The sequence below is a fragment of the Euphorbia lathyris genome, chromosome 9 (assembly GCF_963576675.1).
Source record: "Euphorbia lathyris chromosome 9, ddEupLath1.1, whole genome shotgun sequence".
Classification (NCBI taxonomy): Eukaryota; Viridiplantae; Streptophyta; class Magnoliopsida; order Malpighiales; family Euphorbiaceae; genus Euphorbia; species Euphorbia lathyris.
The window spans coordinates 27624616-27641845 of NC_088918.1; the positions used below are offsets into that span (position 1 = coordinate 27624616).

The 17230-nt window shown below is 34.0% G+C and overlaps 1 protein-coding gene across 4 annotated transcripts; it reads left to right on the plus strand.

Moving 5' to 3' along the window:
• Positions 1-11551: 11551 nt before the first annotated feature.
• Positions 11552-17012, plus strand: LOC136206638 (phosphoribosylaminoimidazole carboxylase, chloroplastic). Of its 4 annotated transcripts, none has more exons than XM_065997781.1 (15): positions 11552-11896; positions 11996-12211; positions 12313-12424; positions 12559-12621; positions 12730-12868; positions 13527-13656; positions 13820-13967; positions 14060-14233; positions 14421-14508; positions 14640-14756; positions 15675-15772; positions 15869-15986; positions 16077-16171; positions 16334-16440; positions 16577-17012. In XM_065997781.1, the coding sequence occupies exons 1-15, from the start codon at positions 11640-11642 to the stop codon at positions 16668-16670; spliced, it is 1956 nt and encodes a 651-aa protein (XP_065853853.1). In that variant the 5' UTR covers positions 11552-11639; the 3' UTR covers positions 16671-17012. The 4 variants fall into 4 exon arrangements, with proteins under 4 accessions (XP_065853853.1, XP_065853855.1, XP_065853854.1 ...); XM_065997783.1 differs by having other exon boundaries at positions 11757-11896; positions 12001-12211; positions 12309-12424; XM_065997782.1 differs by having other exon boundaries at positions 11757-11896; positions 12001-12211.
• The last annotated feature ends 218 nt before the right edge of the window (positions 17013-17230 follow it).

Consider the following 17230-nt stretch of genomic DNA (forward strand, 5'->3'; position numbering starts at 1 on the left):
ACTTCTTCCTTTTATGTATATCAAATAAAAAGAAATTATTGTGTTATTTGTCTATCTTTCTTATTTGATTTATCTGTGTTATAATTATTCATGGTGCATTAATGTCCCTTAATTACAAGACTGATTACAAGACTGCAGCGGCTGTCAGAGTATCACCCTACTTAACAAAAGAAAATGGAGTCATTTAGGGGGTGAACCCGAAGGTTTGTCCATAATCTCTCTCTCTCTCTGTTTCCCTGTAAAATCTTTGATAAATTGGAGTAGGGTGATTAAGAATATGGATAACTAATTTTATGTTTGTTTTTCCATTGCATCAGAACACAAGCCATCCTATGCTTTAGCTCTTTACATTGCAATAATCAGCATATCTCCATTTACTTGTCTCTTTCGTCTGTTGATAATCTGGTGCAAGGTTGATGATTCTCTTACAAAGTTAGGGATTTTATTCTCTCCCCTTTCCAATCCGAATTGCAATTAATCTCAAATGTAAGCAAATTGCAGAAAGGCTGCATAATTGAGAAGTGAACCAAAAAGATCAAATCTCTTTGTTGATCAATTGGTAATTCGTCCAAGGAATTACAAACTTCCATCTCAAACGAAGACTTGAAGGGCTGGATATGCCGCAGAAAAGGGGTCTCGCAATTACAATGAAGAATATGGATTTGCTATGTTCCAGAGATATGTATATTCCTCAAAGGTGATCTAATGTTTAAAATCCAAGTTCTAAAGTCTTTGCTGATCACATTGTAGTATCATAAATTGGAGTTGATAACAGTGTAATTTTCAACTGTTCACATTCTGTTTCTTCCCGGGATGGTAATTTTGGTTATTGTCATTGTTAATTATGTTCCCCTTCTCCTTCATAATTTAGGGTTCATTTTCCTTCTTTCATACTTTTGGTTATTTTGGATTTTCATTTTCTCATCATTGGTTTAAATTTGTTTTTTCTAGGTTCGAAATTGCTTCTTTGCCAGTGTTGCTTTCTTCAGGTGACATTCTCTTTGCTTTTACGTTTTATGTATAACTTTTCCTGTCACAAATTTGGGAGTTCTATTTTATTTTTCCTTATTTATGGATTGTGGTCGTGCTCGGTTGTTGACGATAGGATTGTTGTTTCTCGGTTATTCAGATGTGCATGTTCCGGATTGGGTTTTATTAGATTTTTTTTAAAATTATTCCATTAATAAGTTTTCCAGAGATCTGCTTCTTTTCACCTGTACATTGCACAAAAGATAATGGAAGAAGTTTGGATACTTGATTTGTATATTTATGTAGGAAATCTATACTATATTTATTCTAAATCTGTAGTCAGATTTAATACTGTGTCATAATAATATTGCTTTCTGCTGATGAGTCTACGTGGTAGAATCTGTTCTTAAATATATTAATTCAAGCATTTACTCTCACTCTCTCAGTCTCTCAAATTTCCAACTGCTCTTCTCCTTCTCCTGTCACATAAAATCAACTGCTATTCCCCACTCACCTTAAATCAACTCCTCCGCTAACCACTCACCATAAACCAACTGCTCAGCGAATAACAAAAATGCAGATTGTTTTGTTCTTTTGTGTTGCAAATTTTATTTTATTGTATTTTATCTTTTGTTTCGAGCTTTCGGAGATGAATGGTAAAATAGTATTTAGCAAACCATTGTATGTTGCACTTGCTCAAAGGAAAGAAGAAAGAAGAGGAAGGTTGCAGGTACATAACTCTTTTTCAACTATATATATTTTGCTATTAGGTATGGTATCTCAGTAGTTGATGAAAGAAAGCAATGTTACTACCCAAGGAACCATAGGTTTCATTTGATACATTGGTGTTCACCCCTGATCTGTATTTGGTGATCTTTTCCTTCTCCCGTGCTTTGCATTAGCTCGCCTGTGAAATTCTGTTTCATCCTTTTGTGCAGGCACTTTCACAAAACTTGTCCTACAATACCTGCTATAGGCCCTCGCATGCCTATGTTTTCTCACATCTGCCCAACCAACCACCTACTCCATCTGCCACGCCAATGGCCTGTTGCTCTTCACATATAAAGTGCCCATCTTCCCCACCTGTGGCCGAGCAACTAAGTACATACATTTTGTTAGTTAAGGCAATTCACGTATTCTTTTGTTTGGTTTTCACTAGAATAGGCTTATTGGAAACATAGAGTATTCTTCGTTTGTGAATTGCCTTTCCTATTCTAGATTTGGAACGTCAATTTATATTTTCTTATATATGATTGTATTCATCTTACTTTTTCCATGTTAAGCTTTACTATCCATTATAATCAAGCAGTGTGTTGCAAGTTTTCAAAAAAATTGATTCATTTAATTAACTCCGACCTTTGCTTTTAGGCTATTTGAAAAGAACTTGCCCAACTGCTTCAAGCTAGTGTCATGGTACGTCTTATTTGTATACATTTTCATTAAGTGTTGCTTCTCATGAATGACCGAGTCTTATTTGTATACTTTATAAAAGAAAAAATTTCACCCAAGTTCAATTACGATAATTCATATGTGATATTCCTTTGCCATCTTTTTGGGATCGCCATCGTATTAAAAATGTCATCCTCAAATAATGGTTTTTGTAGGGATAAAGGAAAACTAGATCAATATATAACTGAATAAAAATGAGGCTACACGCTTCAGTTATGATTAGTTAGGTCTATATTCATGAGTGAGTGATTAATTTCTTTATTCTGTCATTACGTTAAAATATGAAAGTGATGCTTCAATGGATATATTATTATTTAATTAAATTTCAAAGTGCATTCATTTGGGTATGGTAATCAATTAGTTTTAGAGGCTATTTAATGCCTTAAATGAGTTTAGAATTTGAATGTTGTGGAACACTTTGAGCCATCACTAAAAATATACGGACAAAATGATCAAAAGGTTAATATTGACAAAAGATATGGATCTTATACTGTGTTTTTCAAAATAGGGACTAAATAGCGTGTTAAGTAAAAATGATGGGACTAATAAATTATTTACCCTTTATATTTAAATTTTTTATATATATTAATCCTCATTTTTGTAAAATTATTTAAAAAAATCTTAAATTTTACCTAATTAACTCTGAAACGTATCCCGAAGTATCCCAATAATAAAAATAAAAAAGGGGATACTTATATATTTATTAAAATTTTAATATGTAAATTGGTAAATATTTTACGTAATGGTGACGAAACCAAATCAAAAAACGGTACAAAGCACGGGTCTAAAACTAGGTACTAACTATTTCTATGCCGAAACTACACAAAATGAACATAAAGATTAAATATAGAGTGATCTTTTTCAATTCTACTTATTTTTTCAAATATAATTTGATTAAACTGGTATCTTTATGTTGAATTTAGGAAAAGTTGGATCAATATAAAGAATATGCAGGATCAATTAGTATTTGAAGTTTGATCAATATGCAGCATCAGTAGTCTTTGTAACCATAAACTGCAATGCTCATTATTATATGCAAGCAGGAATATTCACATGTACCTTAATGACCAAGTGAATTTATTAAATCTAAGCCGCAGGATACTTCGAATCTCCATCTTAGGATTCTAATAAACCTAGATCTAATAATGAATGACCAAAAATTACATGGTCATTAAGGTCCATGTGATCAAAACCGCCTATACAAGTGTTTATGATTGTTATCATATGAAAAGAAATGCCTTAATTAAGTTTATATATAGAAATTTATAATACCTATATAAACAACCTATGGTGCAAAGTTGTATAAGATTAGTTGTTGTTTTTTTTTTATGAACTTTACAATTTAGCTTTAATAAACTCAATACTCGGGTATTTGCATTGCACAATTAGAAGATATGATTCAGAGGTGTAGGCTATCCTTACTTTGTTAATAACAAAGTATATTCACATTGTATTCTTCATCGTTGATTTGAAATCACATGAATCCTAATTTTAACCAGCTACCTATTATTCCAGTCCAGTCTTTCTCTTTCTCCTTACTTTTCCACGTCATCTCAACTCCTTGCTTAATTTTTCTCTGCACGAATTTTCTCAATTAAGGGATAACAAATTTGGACCGTGAACTATGTTTATCCCAATCGAAAATCTTCACCTAATTGATCACTCAACGCCTCAAATTTTGTCTTCTCTTGCTTTGTGAGGGCAAAATTTAAAAGCATTTTCAATTTTCAAAATGCATATATTTACTGTGTGAAATTTGGGCTTTTGTAATGGACATTAACATAATCGCGTTACAAATAAGTGTTACTACATGAATATTTGTAACACGTTTATCTGAACCGTTATAAATAGTTAAATAACTAATTGGTTGCGCTTTGAACGAAGAGATATAAACAGTATTAATTATCGTGTGATAATTATAGAATTTGGTCTCGGAATGAATGAAGGATAAATTTCAATTTTCAAAATATACATTTTTAACGTATTAAATTAGGGCTTTTGTAATGGGCTTATATTTGAACTTTTACAAAAACTTTGTCTTTGACTACTATATTTTTGAAGGGTTAGTTACATAATAATCATAATTGCATTAAATATTTAGAAGTTTCTCATACTTAAAAAAAAATTCTAAAAATGTCAAATGCATCTAATTTAAAACTGAATTTAACTTTTTCAAAAAAAAAAAACTGAATTTGCGTAAAAATGTTTTGTTTTTAAATAATAAAAAATCAATTTCTTCATCTATGTAAATTAACCCAACATAACAAAAAAAAAAAAAAACTTTAGAAGGAAAAGAAAATTGTTGATGATGATGGTAATAGCTATTGAAGGCAATCAGAAACTCTATGTTACAGCAGAGTTTTTTTTTATTACAAATTCGTTTGAAATTACAAAAAAAAAACGTTTGATATATTTGAATTAAAAACAATTCTGTAGTTAAGGAAAAAAAGAAAGAACAAAGAAACTGAAAAAATGACAAAACTAAAAATAAACCCTTGAAATTCTGATATGTTTGAGTTGGAAATCGTATTTTGATAAAATAAAGAAATAAGATTTAGTTAAGTGTAAAGTTAAAATCTGTTTTTTCGTGTAATTTCCTCATATTTGAAACCACTTTTTATTGCCTCGTTAAGAATAATAGTATTTGTAAATTGGGAAATTTACATAAAAATTTACTTTTGAAAAACTATCTATAATTATATCAAGTTATAGTTTTGAATAATATTAACCTAATAAAATCATTATTTTTAATTAATTTTAAGAATTATAGTTTATAAATTAAAGGTCTATGATATTTTGCCTAGAGTTTATGATTTATGAATTGAACTTTGAAATTTTTAAATTAGGATGTAAAAGCATATTTCATTTGTTATATATAAAAAATAATGACAAATTTATAATTAAGTTTGCTAATATGATTTAGTTGTAATTTTATTGTTAATTATGATAATTGTAATAGCTTCAATCAAGCCCATTAGTCAACTTGATTTAACCAAACTATTTATAAAGTGATTACGTAAAGATTATTACAAATCATATTTTCGTAACAGTGAGCATGAAAGCATGTTACATATTGGGTGTTACTAATGATTTTTTTAGCCCGAAGAAAAGCTCACTATGGTAACAATAGGACTGTCAATTGGTTAGGGATTCCCCATCTCCGTTGAAGACCCGATCCGTTGGGGATGAGGAATCCCCGTTTGAGATCCCCATGGGACGGAGATGGTTTGTATTCCCCCCACCCGACAGATGGGGATGGGGCAGGTATGGTTATACGTGTTCCATTTCCATCCCCGTCCTTGTCCCCGAATGTCCCCAACGGGGATCCCCGATGGATCCCAGACTAAATACCCGAATCAATTAAAAAATATAAAAGTAACCTATTAAAAAAATAAAGAAATAACATATAAGTAAGGAAGGACTTGGAACATATAACATACACTGATGAAATAATTTATTTAAACATATCACTTGTTTTTTTATATTTTATAATAAACCTAAAACTAAATTAATTAGGTCTTTTCCTTTTCTTCTTACTAAGATCCCTAAATAAACGAGTCTCTCTTCTTCTCCTTCCCTATTCAGTCGCTGCTCTCTTCTCACTCTATTTCCCTAAAACCAGTTGTTTGAGTCTCCTTCCTTATCCCGCCGATCCACCGCCCAGTGTTCCACCGTCGCTCAAGGTTGGGAGCGATCGTGGCGAAGTCGCACCTTCAACTGCAACAATCCCGAAGTCGCACCGGTTGGTCTTCATTTTGAAATCAGGTTAGTTCTTCAGCAGCATGAGTTGCATTAACAATAATAAGTCAAGGCAGTAAGCATTCGTATAATCAGTCAAGGCTTCGTATAAAACCACCCCTCTACATACTCTTATGGGCTCGAAGTAAACCCCTTACATAAGCTTGGTCTCGGTTCCCCTTACAAGCACCATAACTTCGTATAAAACCACCCCTCTACATACTCTTATGGGCTCGAAGTAAACCCCTTACATAAGCTTGGTCTCGGTTCCCCTTACAAGCACCATCTGTATTAAATTTTACCCATCCTGGAGCAAGAGGATTCCACTTAACTCAAACCAAATCAAATCATGGTTCAAACTGATAAAATGTTATCCAAGATAAAAGCTTCATTGCTTTTATGCATTGAAAAAATAAGGGGCCAATCAATATTGAAAACTCTTTGCTTCGCAGAAAAGTTACTGTCTAGCTATCACAAACATGATGTTGCTTTAGAAAATAAGACAAAGGACGCTAACCTAAAAATAGTCGACTGCAAAAAAAAAGATGGGAAAACATCCATCAATTCCACCCCCTAAAGGAAGCAAAAAATAAGTAACCACTCCCTTTAAAATTGATCAAACCAAACCCATAAACAACCTGGTTATTCATCTTCTTTGTTGTCAATTTAGAACCCTAAAGGAAACTATGATTGATAGGGTTGTACAAAATATACTCAATCCACCAATCCAATCCAACCCAACATATTCTATATTATTTAATTTATTTATTGGGTTGGGTTGGATTGGATTTGATAAAGAAATATGGAATGCAATTTCAATTATTCATCCACTAAATCAGAATTAATCAGTTATGCTAAAATGTAATTTAATATTAGAATCACATGGGTTCAAATGTAGAGGTCATGGGTTCGAATCACATGGGTGGGGTGGGTTGAGGGTTTTTTCTTTCTCTTTAATGTAATCTTCCTTTGTTTAATGTAAGTTCATTGCGCACAATTTAAAAAAAAAAAATTAATATTAGAATTATTCTCTTCATAATTAATTTTCATATTATTGGCTTTTTCAACTTGTTATATATAGTTTTATTTGAAATAATATATTATTTATGAAATGTGAGGATGTGGCGACAACCCAATAAATAATTCCATCAAAACATTCGTTTATTTTTTTTTTTAAAAAAATTTGTGCACAATCCACTTACATTAAATAAGAAAGAAAAATCCCCACCAGACCCGGATGTGATTCGAACCCATGACCTCCCAAGGCATAGGTAAACTCTCAACCACTAGGCTAAGAGCTTCACCACAAAACATTCGTTTATTTAATAGTTAATAAATATTTTTTTTATTTCTCATATAAAACATCTAAAACAAAAAATAATATTCTCTAATTCCATGAAAAATTAAATTATATATCCTCAAAAGAAAACTTATAAAATTAAGGATTAATTTAAAAAAAAAAAACACATGGTTTCATGTTTTCATAGATCGGTATCTATGTTTTTTTTTTACCCTAAAACAAAAATTGTGGTTTGTACCGTTAGTAGAATCAAAGAAAATGACTTGAAATCGTTAGATTGCTGATGTGACAGAGGTTATTTTTAGAAAAACAAAATTTTGACTTTGAAAAGTAAAAAAAAACACACTTTGTTCCTATTTTAATCTTTTTTCATTTTCTGGAATTTCAAATTTCTAGAATTCCAGATTTCTCAAATTTCAGAAATTCTAAGATTTCAGAAATTCTAAAATTCTAGAATTTTCTAGAATTTCATATTTCTGGAATTCTAGATTCTAAAATTTCAGAATTTTCTAGAATTTCAGAAACTATGGAATTTCAAAAATTCCAGATTTCTAGAATTTCAAAAATTATGAAATTTTAGAATTCGAATGTTAGAAATTCTAGAATTTTAGAAATTTCTCAAAAGAATTTAGAATTCAAGATTTATAGAATTTTGGAACTTTTGGAATTTTAAAAATTTTGGAATTTTAGAAATTCTGGAATTTCAGAAATCTTGAATTCTAAATTCTTTTCAAGAATCTGGAATTCTAGAAATTTCTGAAATTCCAAAAAATTTTAGAAATCTCGAATTCTATAAAGAAAAAAAAAGCGGGTCAAAAAGTCACTGTAAAGGTCAAAAAGTGACTTAAAAAATATCGAAAATACTGTTCTATTTTAAGGGTGTCAAGTCATTTGTTTTGAAGCAAAAAAAAAAATCACATCTATCGATCTACAAAAATGTGAAAGCATGAGTTTTTTTTAAATTAACTCAAAAATTAATGTCATTTACGTTCTATTTGAATTTTTTTTTGAATTAATAATCAATTCAATCCAACACAACCCAACCTAATCTATTCAAGTTCAATATGTAATGGGTTGGATTGGTTTTAACAACCAACCCATGAATTATTTCTTTTAGTGAGTTCGGTTGGATTGTAACTCAAATATAAAAATTAATTCATTGTACACCCCTAATGATTGTAAGCCTCAATCTTCTTACAAATACTCATCGTAAACTCGAAATGGATACTCATCGTAAACTCAAAATGGAATTAGTGATCGACCAAATCAAAGTGATCTGACCCTCCATTGAAAGACATTTTGTCTTCCATGCTAAGAGTGTAGTATGTACTCTGTCAATAATTTTGCAACAATTTTGCTAGTAAGTATTCTAGAGAGACTCAATGGTGGATGAGGGGGCCTAAATACTTCCTAAGGTTCTATATAACGGGAAAACTTCAAAATCATGAACCTCGTGACTAGCCGCATTTGAGACATTAATAGAGAAATACACTTGGGGCTTGGCAACACTCACCCTTGACCTGAGCTCTCAAATAGGCTATGGAGAATACTTGTACACAGGCTTGCTCAATTGACGCTTCTAACATCAATGGAATATCATCTGCAAAAAGTAAATGAGAGAGGGGAATCCCATTTATAGATAATTGGATAGGTTTCCAGGCTTTGCAATGAATAACATACTTTATCATATGACTGAGCCACTTGAGACAAAAAAAAAACTAAAAGTTACGAGACAATATGTCACCCTAACATAGACTTGTAAAAGATTTGAAATCCTCAAGTTTGTCACCGTTCTAAAAAACTATCATTAAAAAAGCTAAGACCGCACAAAGTCTATCGAAGAAACCACCAACTAACTTTATCATAAGCTTTCTCTAAGGGCCCGTTTGGTACGTATGTTGTAATGTAATCAAAGTTGTAATATAATTAAATGTGTAATGTAATTGAATGGAATAATTATTCCATTACCATGTTTTTCGCATTTTTCTCATTTTTTTTTCCCTTTTACATTTTTCGTTTCTTTTTTGTCATTTTGCTTTTTTCCTTTTTTCTGTTGTTTTCCTTGTTTTTTCTCGTTTTTTTACATTTTTCCATTTCCCCTTTTTTCATTTTTCCATAATTTTTGTTCATTTTTTGCTCTTTTCCGTTTTTTTTTCTATTTTTCAGGTTTTTGACGTTTTTTCTCGTTTTTTTACATTCTTCCTTCTCTGCGGAGCTCTGAGGCATTCTCTCTGGGATCCAGCTGGCGATTAGGCTGGGTGTTAAGAGGCTTTCTGTGGAGTCAGATAACTTGAAGGCCATCAATATGATTTTGGGTAGTCATGCCATGGGTCTTCATAGCCGCAACCTTATTAAAGCTATTAAGAGGCTTAGCCCCTCATTTGATATCCTTGAGTTCAGCCACATTTTCCGGGAGCAGAACCGTGTTGCAGATCACTTGGCGGCGGCAGGCCATGAGGGGGTGTTAGGTGTTTCTACCCTTACCGTTCCCCCTATCGCTCTTTCTCCTCTTCTTTTAGAGGATATGATTGGGGTTAGCTTTCCTAGGCTAATCCCGGTGTAGTTGCTTGTTTTGCTTTGCTTTCCTTTCCTTTTCTACCAAATAAAATAAAATAAAATAAAAATGTATGAGTTAATCATAATGAGGATTCATGTCTATTTTGCTCGTAATCCCATTACATAAATTTGCAAAGAAAAATTAAGTAATGTGTTTGTAATTCCATTACAATAAAAAATGATAGGACTAACCAAACATGGCAATGAGCCTCCATTGTAATGGACATTCCATTACAACGCCCATTACAATGTACCAAACAGGCCCAAAATACGTATGATTGTCTATCTAACTCATTTTCACGGTAACTTCAAAATGCAACATAAAAGTCACTCAACTTTTTTTGCTGCATCTGATATGGACTGGTTTCTGGGTTATTTGCTTAAAGAGCAGGTCGAGAGAGGTAAGCTGATTTTCTTAGTTGCGTGCTGGTTATGCTGGAGCTAGCGAAACTTATGGGTTTTTGACAGAAAGGAGGATATCAAGTTTGATATGGTCAATTACATTCTGACCAAGGATGCTGAATTTAGGCAGGCGTGGGAGTCTACGGTGCGTGGCAGAATTGGAACTGAAGTTCTCGTTGGATGGAGTAAACCAAGAGCAGGTTGGTCGAAGCTTAATGTGGACAGGTCTCGTCTGGAGAATGGTCACATTGCTGTGGGAGGCATTATCCGTAATAGTACAGGTGATTGGATTGTTGGTTTTCACCATCGGATAGGTATGGATAGCTCGTTTGAAGCGGACATTTGGGGGATTTATTCGGGTCTCCTGCTAGCCAAGGAGTGCAACATTCGGCTTATTTTGGTCGAGTCTGATAATCAGGAGGTCATCCTCTGCATTACTTCCTCTAGGGAGATCGCACGTGTCCATCGTAATGTCATCATAGATATCCGATGTCTTCTGCGCGCTTTTGATGATTTGGAGGTTTGTTATATTCACCGTAAACAGAATCCGATTGTGGACTCTCTCACCTCTAGTACTCATAGTTCGTCTCTTGGTTTCGTCAGACTTGAGCTTCCCCCGCCCTCAACGGTGCAATTCATCCTTGATGATTTAGTTGGTTCTTGTTTCCCGAGGTTTATCCTAAGCTAGTTCTTGCTTTTGGTTCTTTTGTTTATTTATAAAAAAACACCTCAAAATGATCATTAATGACCTTAAAATAGAAACATTCAAGAATTAAAATTTTTGATAGCCACATTTATTATGGAACCATGTTCACTTATTTTTCGAAATCACAATTTCTGGAACTTTCACAATGATCTCAAAATAAAAAATGTGGAACAACTAAAGTTGATTAAAATATCATTAATTTTAATAATTTTCTGTTTGAGGCTTTCAATGGTCATTTGAGGTCTTAATTGAAATTCAATGGTTATAATACTAAAAAGTGTAAATTTGAGTGATTTTTATGTTACGATTTAAAGTTTTTTGTTTACCACAATGTTAGTTGAGTTAAAGTTCAGTGTTATTTGTGTAATTTACCCTTAAATTTAGGCTAGCAGAATATATACATGTCATTACAATTGGTTCCTTTCTTTTTCATATCCCAGCAACAAGCAAGACGGCCGGCGCCGTTTTTCCCCGGTTCACCGAGCTTGCTCACTCTCTCTCCGTCTTCGCCACTTCATAATGCTTCTGCACCAGACCTCATCAAGCGTCTCTTCCCATTCTTCTGTTTTCACAGCTTTAGATTGTAATTTTGTCTTCAGGCCTTGTTCTTTCTCTCCTCGCAGTACAACAAAAACCCTCAGCTTCGTCATGGATAAAGACAAGCCTGAACTCTCACTCTTTTCTTCTACTTCATTGTTGCTGAAGCAGTCTCAACCTCGCGTCAACCCTGTCTTATCCTGCCGTGCCACGCGTGACTCTTCCCATTCTTCTCTCAGGTTATAGTCTTTTACTCCAATTTGAAATTTATAATTCAAATAGTTTGTTTTTGTGCATTGGAGCTGAATTGTAAAAATATGATTATATGGATGGGGTAGGAAAGATGAGTTGCCTGTCCATGGAATATCTGAGATTATTGTTGGTGTCCTTGGTGGTGGGCAATTAGGTCGTATGTTGTGCCAAGCAGCTTCGCAGATGGCTGTTAAAGTCGTGGTTTTGGATCCGCTTGCCAATTGCCCAGCTAGCTCCCTTGCTTATGATCATATGGTTGGTAGCTTTGATGATAGTGCTACAGTTCAGGAATTTGCCAAAAGGTTCAATTTTATGAATTTTCTGCTGTTTACTTTTTGGCCTTGTTTCTTTCAATCATTGAAGATTGTGTAATTATATAGTCTAATTCGTTATTGGTAGTTAGATGTGGAGTATTGACTGTCGAGATTGAACATGTTGATGTTGCTACGCTAGAGAAGCTTGAGCAGCAAGGGGTTGATTGCCAACCAAAAGCTGCTACAGTTCGAATTATCCAGGTATTTATATAATTATATTCCATCTTGATTGTTGAATTTCCTATACTTTCTGATATACAGTTTGAGTTGCCATCTGTGGTCATTATCGTTCATACTTACCTTATGGAGTTGCATTCTTGTTACGATTCTTGTAGGATAAATATCTCCAGAAGGTTCATTTTTCTCGGCATGGGATTCCACTTCCTGAGTTTTTGCAGGTTGGTGATACTAGCTGTTCATAAGTACATCTCTGATGTGTATTACATGGGGAAATTGTATTTCCTTAACCAGGCCGAATATATTCTGATTCAATATGACTTAGACAGATAGATGATCTGGAAGGTGCCAAAAAAGCTGGTGACCTATTTGGCTATCCTCTTATGATTAAGAGCAGAAGGTTAGCTTATGATGGCCGTGGAAATGCAGTTGCTAAGAGTGAAAAGGAACTACTATCTGCTGTTATTAGTAAGACCTTCACTACTGAAGCTGCAGCTGTCCAAATTGTAGGGATGTTGTGCAATCTATTTTCCCAATTGTCTAGAACCATGAAATTCTGTGTTTTCTTGATAATTTAAAGGAGTAGAATTTTCTCCTTCAATTCTGCATGCATTTATCCTAGAGTTGTGGTTGTATTGAAGGGTTCGTTATAATTTTCTCATTAGACTTCTGTTTTCTTTGGATCTGAGTTGACAGAGGGAAAGGTTAATTGCTATATGTAGTTGAGAGCCAATCAAAGCCAAGGGCTAACCCACATTTAAACTGTTAAGTTTGGACTACAATCCTCTTAGATCCAGCTAGTTGATTCAGGTACTAGAAATAAATTCAATGGTATGACTAAATTTTGGACAATCTCAAAGTTAATTTGTCTAGATCTAAGTGGGCGATTGCGTCATTTTTTCCTCCCTTATGATGCGGACATCAGCTCATCCGATTCACCATTGCTTGTTAGTTATGCCTGTTCTACAGTATTGACTGCATCTCATCTTGACTGAACATTATATCTTAGTTTCTTGCGTTTTTTATTTACAAATGGGTCCTTATGAATATTCTTCATTTTCAGCATGAATTAGTGAAGGTTTCATTTGGCTATTGATCTAAAATTGCATGATTGTTCTCTTTCCAGTTCTAGGAGGTTTTGATCGTGGTTTATATGTTGAGAAATGGGCACCCTTCGTAAAGGAACTAGCTGTCATTGTGGCTAGAGGGAGAGACAATTCCATCTCGTGCTATCCCGTTGTTGAAACTATTCACAAGTAAGCTATAAATTCACTAATTTGATCTTTTTTTCGTTCTATTGGTTTTAGGTTGTCAGTATGAATGATGTATGAGCTTGTTTGTTGTATTTGGTATTGATATGTTGAAGATAATTCACAAACAATTGTACTTACAACTAATGCTGATCTCTGATTCTTGTAGGGAGAACATATGTCACATAGTCAAGGCACCTGCTGATGTGCCATGGAAGATCAAGAAACTTGCCACAGATGTTGCTTATAAAGCTGTTGAATCTCTAGAAGGTGCTGGGGTGTTTGCAGTCGAGTTGTTTTTGACTAGTGATGGTCAGGTGTGGTCTAATCTTATCCTTGTTCATTTTTCTTCTTATATCAGCAACTTCCTTTATTTGACTAAATTATTGATGTTTTGCTTTGCCCATAGATTTTACTGAATGAAGTAGCTCCCAGACCTCATAATAGTGGTCATCACACAATTGAGTCCTGCTACACCTCACAATATGAGCAGCACCTGCGAGCAGTCGTGGGTCTCCCACTTGGTGATCCATCAATGAAGACTCCAGCTGCTATCATGTACAATATCCTGGGTGAAGATGAGGTAAAACTTATTATTTTCCATTTTTCTTTTGTACCCCTTTGTGACTAAGAACAAAAGGAGAATAAAAATGTATAGGAGCTTTTGTTAGAAATAGGTCGGCAACATTCTATATTCAGCTTTGCTTGATGATATCAATAAGGGAGCAATTTAAGTTAAAATTTGGAAGTGCCCATTTTTTTGCTTTCAGGGAGAGTCTGGTTTCCATTTGGCACACAAATTGATTGGGAGGGCATTAAATTTACCAGGGGCTTCTGTTCATTGGTATGATAAATCAGGTTAGTTTTTGCTTGACTTTTTTTATACTCACATTTTAGTTTCTTAACCACCTATCTACATCCACCTCTCCAACCCCTATTTGTTTCACTACTTTGTTCTCTTTCTCTCACTCTTCATATTGATTGTTTAGATATGCGAAAGCAGCGAAAGATGGGCCACATCACTATCGTTGGTCCTTCGTTGGGCATTGTGGAGGCACGGTTAAATTCAATGTTAAATGAAGAAGGTTCTGGTAATCTGTCTGCAGGTAAACTGTTATGTCCCCAAGCTTTGGATGGGGTTATAGATCCTTGAACCTTAAAGTTGAAATTAATGTAATCACTGACCATTAAATAGTTCCATCAAAAAACAAAAAAAAAATTGTCTGTTAAATAGGATTACAGAAGAAAGAAACTAGGACTCCTACTCTTAATTGGAATTAAACACCTTAGGGGAATAAATATTAAAGAATCCTAAACAAAATAGGACTAGGAAGTAAACAGCAGACCTATGAGCAGTATATTAAAGAAATCCTAAAAATAAATACTTATTCTACTATAAATAGCAACTGTCGCTTCCTAACATAATCTCTCGTTGACTTGATACCTGTATTTTTATCTTGTTGCTGCATGATTCTGCTGTTTTAGTACTACAGTATTTCTTCACCTTGTCTTAATTTGAATTTTTTTACAAGGTTTGCCTGTGGACCTATTTTCTAAATGGATGAATTAGTATAGCACTGAACGTCATGTTCTTGGCAAGTTAAACTTTGGCTTGTTCTGCTCCATCAAGTTCTCTAAGAGGTGGATTAAAGAGTGCACCTATTTAATCAATTGAGATATCGTAAGAATAAACCAGAACAGTTTTCTGCTTCAGTCAAGTTATATGTTGTTGGATTTGTTTGGTTTCCCAACTCCCAATAAACAAACTCTATCGATTGAGTTTTCTGAGCATTTCCTTTATAAGACTCTTCGGATGCAAACACAACCAGATTCTGATGTGGATGCATTTATTTATCTACTTATCATACCTTGCTCAAATACTAACTAATAAATGCAGGATGAATGCATCTGTCTACTTATTGTACCTTGCTCAACTATTATTAACTAATAAATGCATTTTTTGTTAGAAATAATTTCCTGTATGCCATCAGGTTGATTTCATTCTAATGATTGTTAAAATGCAGTTGCACCACGAGTTGGAATCATTATGGGCTCTGATTCAGATCTTCCTGTAATGAAGGATGCTGCAAAGATTTTGAATATGTTTGATGTGCCTCATGAGGTTAACTTTTTAAGAACGTACAATATTTTGCTTCTGGAATATACATGCATTGGGATTTTTTACAGCCTTGTTAATAGTTATATTCGTACTTGATAGGTAAGAATAGTATCTGCTCATCGAACTCCTGAAATGATGTTCTCGTACGCCTCATCTGCTTGGGAACGAGGGGTTCAGATCATTATTGCTGGTGCTGGTGGTGCAGCCCATTTGCCAGGTTAGTTATACCCAATCTCTGCTGTGTATTATTGACTCATTATGTCACCTGGCTTATTAGCTGAAGTATGGTTTTTTTTTTTCCTTCCAGGTATGGTAGCTTCACTTACACCTTTACCAGTTATTGGTGTCCCTGTGCGCGGTTCGTCTTTGGATGGAATGGATTCTCTCTTGTCAATCGTACAGGTATAACTTAATCCCTGTAGTTCAATTAGTAGCACAAGTCCTTGTTTATACAATATAAACTTAACATCTGATTGGAACCTTTGACTTATAATTTGCTGCTGTGGAGCATTGTTTTCTTAATTTGTTTGTCAATAAAGCCTTTTGTGATATATTATGATGCAGATGCCAAGGGGTGTCCCCGTTGCGACAGTTGCAATAAACAATGCAACAAATGCAGGTTTGTTGGCTGTAAGGATGTTGGGGGTTGGTGATTCTGACCTATTGGCAAGGTTCTCTCTCTCTCTCTCTTTGTAGGTGTCTTTTTATTGTGACAAATTCAAGGTGTATTTTGAAGTGTGCACTGGCCGTATGAGAAAGTAATTGAAATTTGTTTAGGGTTGTGATAAATTGACATTTTATACACAGAATGAGCCAGTATCAAGAAGACACCAGGGATGAGGTTTTGAGAAAGGCAGAGAAACTACAATCTGTTGGCTGGGAATCTTATTTGAATCCTTGAGCTGACTAGTACAGTTTTCAGAAATTTGTTTCTTGGATGAAATTATTTAATATCCACATGTAGATGAAGAAACATCAAATTAGGACAAACGAAAACGTGTCGTAGCCAAGAATAGCGGCATCCTCCAACCAAGCAATCAATATCTGGAGAGTTTATAGCAGAAAAAAGGATGGTATGGCAATGCCAAGATTGGAAGGATGACAAGTTTTGTAGCATATATTTTTAATTATTGATTAAGCAATTAATTGAGTTAATCTGGTCATATTGAGGTATGAATTGGAGAAATATTTATTAGCAGCTGAATCCTGGAAAGTTTTGTAATGGCATGTTTCATGATGTAGATAGAGACTAATGGTGGAATATTATATGGTCTTGAGTCTTGAGTCTTAGTTGAGAAAAATGATGTATTTGAATGTGGTAATCTCAAGTTAGTCGTGTAAAAGGGCAAGGTGAGCATAGAGCGCCGGGCATTGAGCGAGTCTTTTAAATTAGTTCAACTCCAAGTGAGAAGATGATGAAACTCTATTTCCTAGAAATTGATATATCATGCACTCTTCCTT

Excerpts from the sequence above, each read along its gene's own strand:
- LOC136206638 (XM_065997781.1), top strand. The coding sequence starts at position 11,640 with ATGCTTCTGCACCAGACCTCATCAAGCGTCTCTTCCCATTCTTCTGTT. Across the intron at positions 16,172-16,333 it reads CTCTCTTGTCAATCGTACAG|ATGCCAAGGGGTGTCCCCGT; the intron begins GTATAACTTAAT and ends ATTATGATGCAG. Across the intron at positions 16,441-16,576 it reads GATTCTGACCTATTGGCAAG|AATGAGCCAGTATCAAGAAG; the intron begins GTTCTCTCTCTC and ends TTTTATACACAG.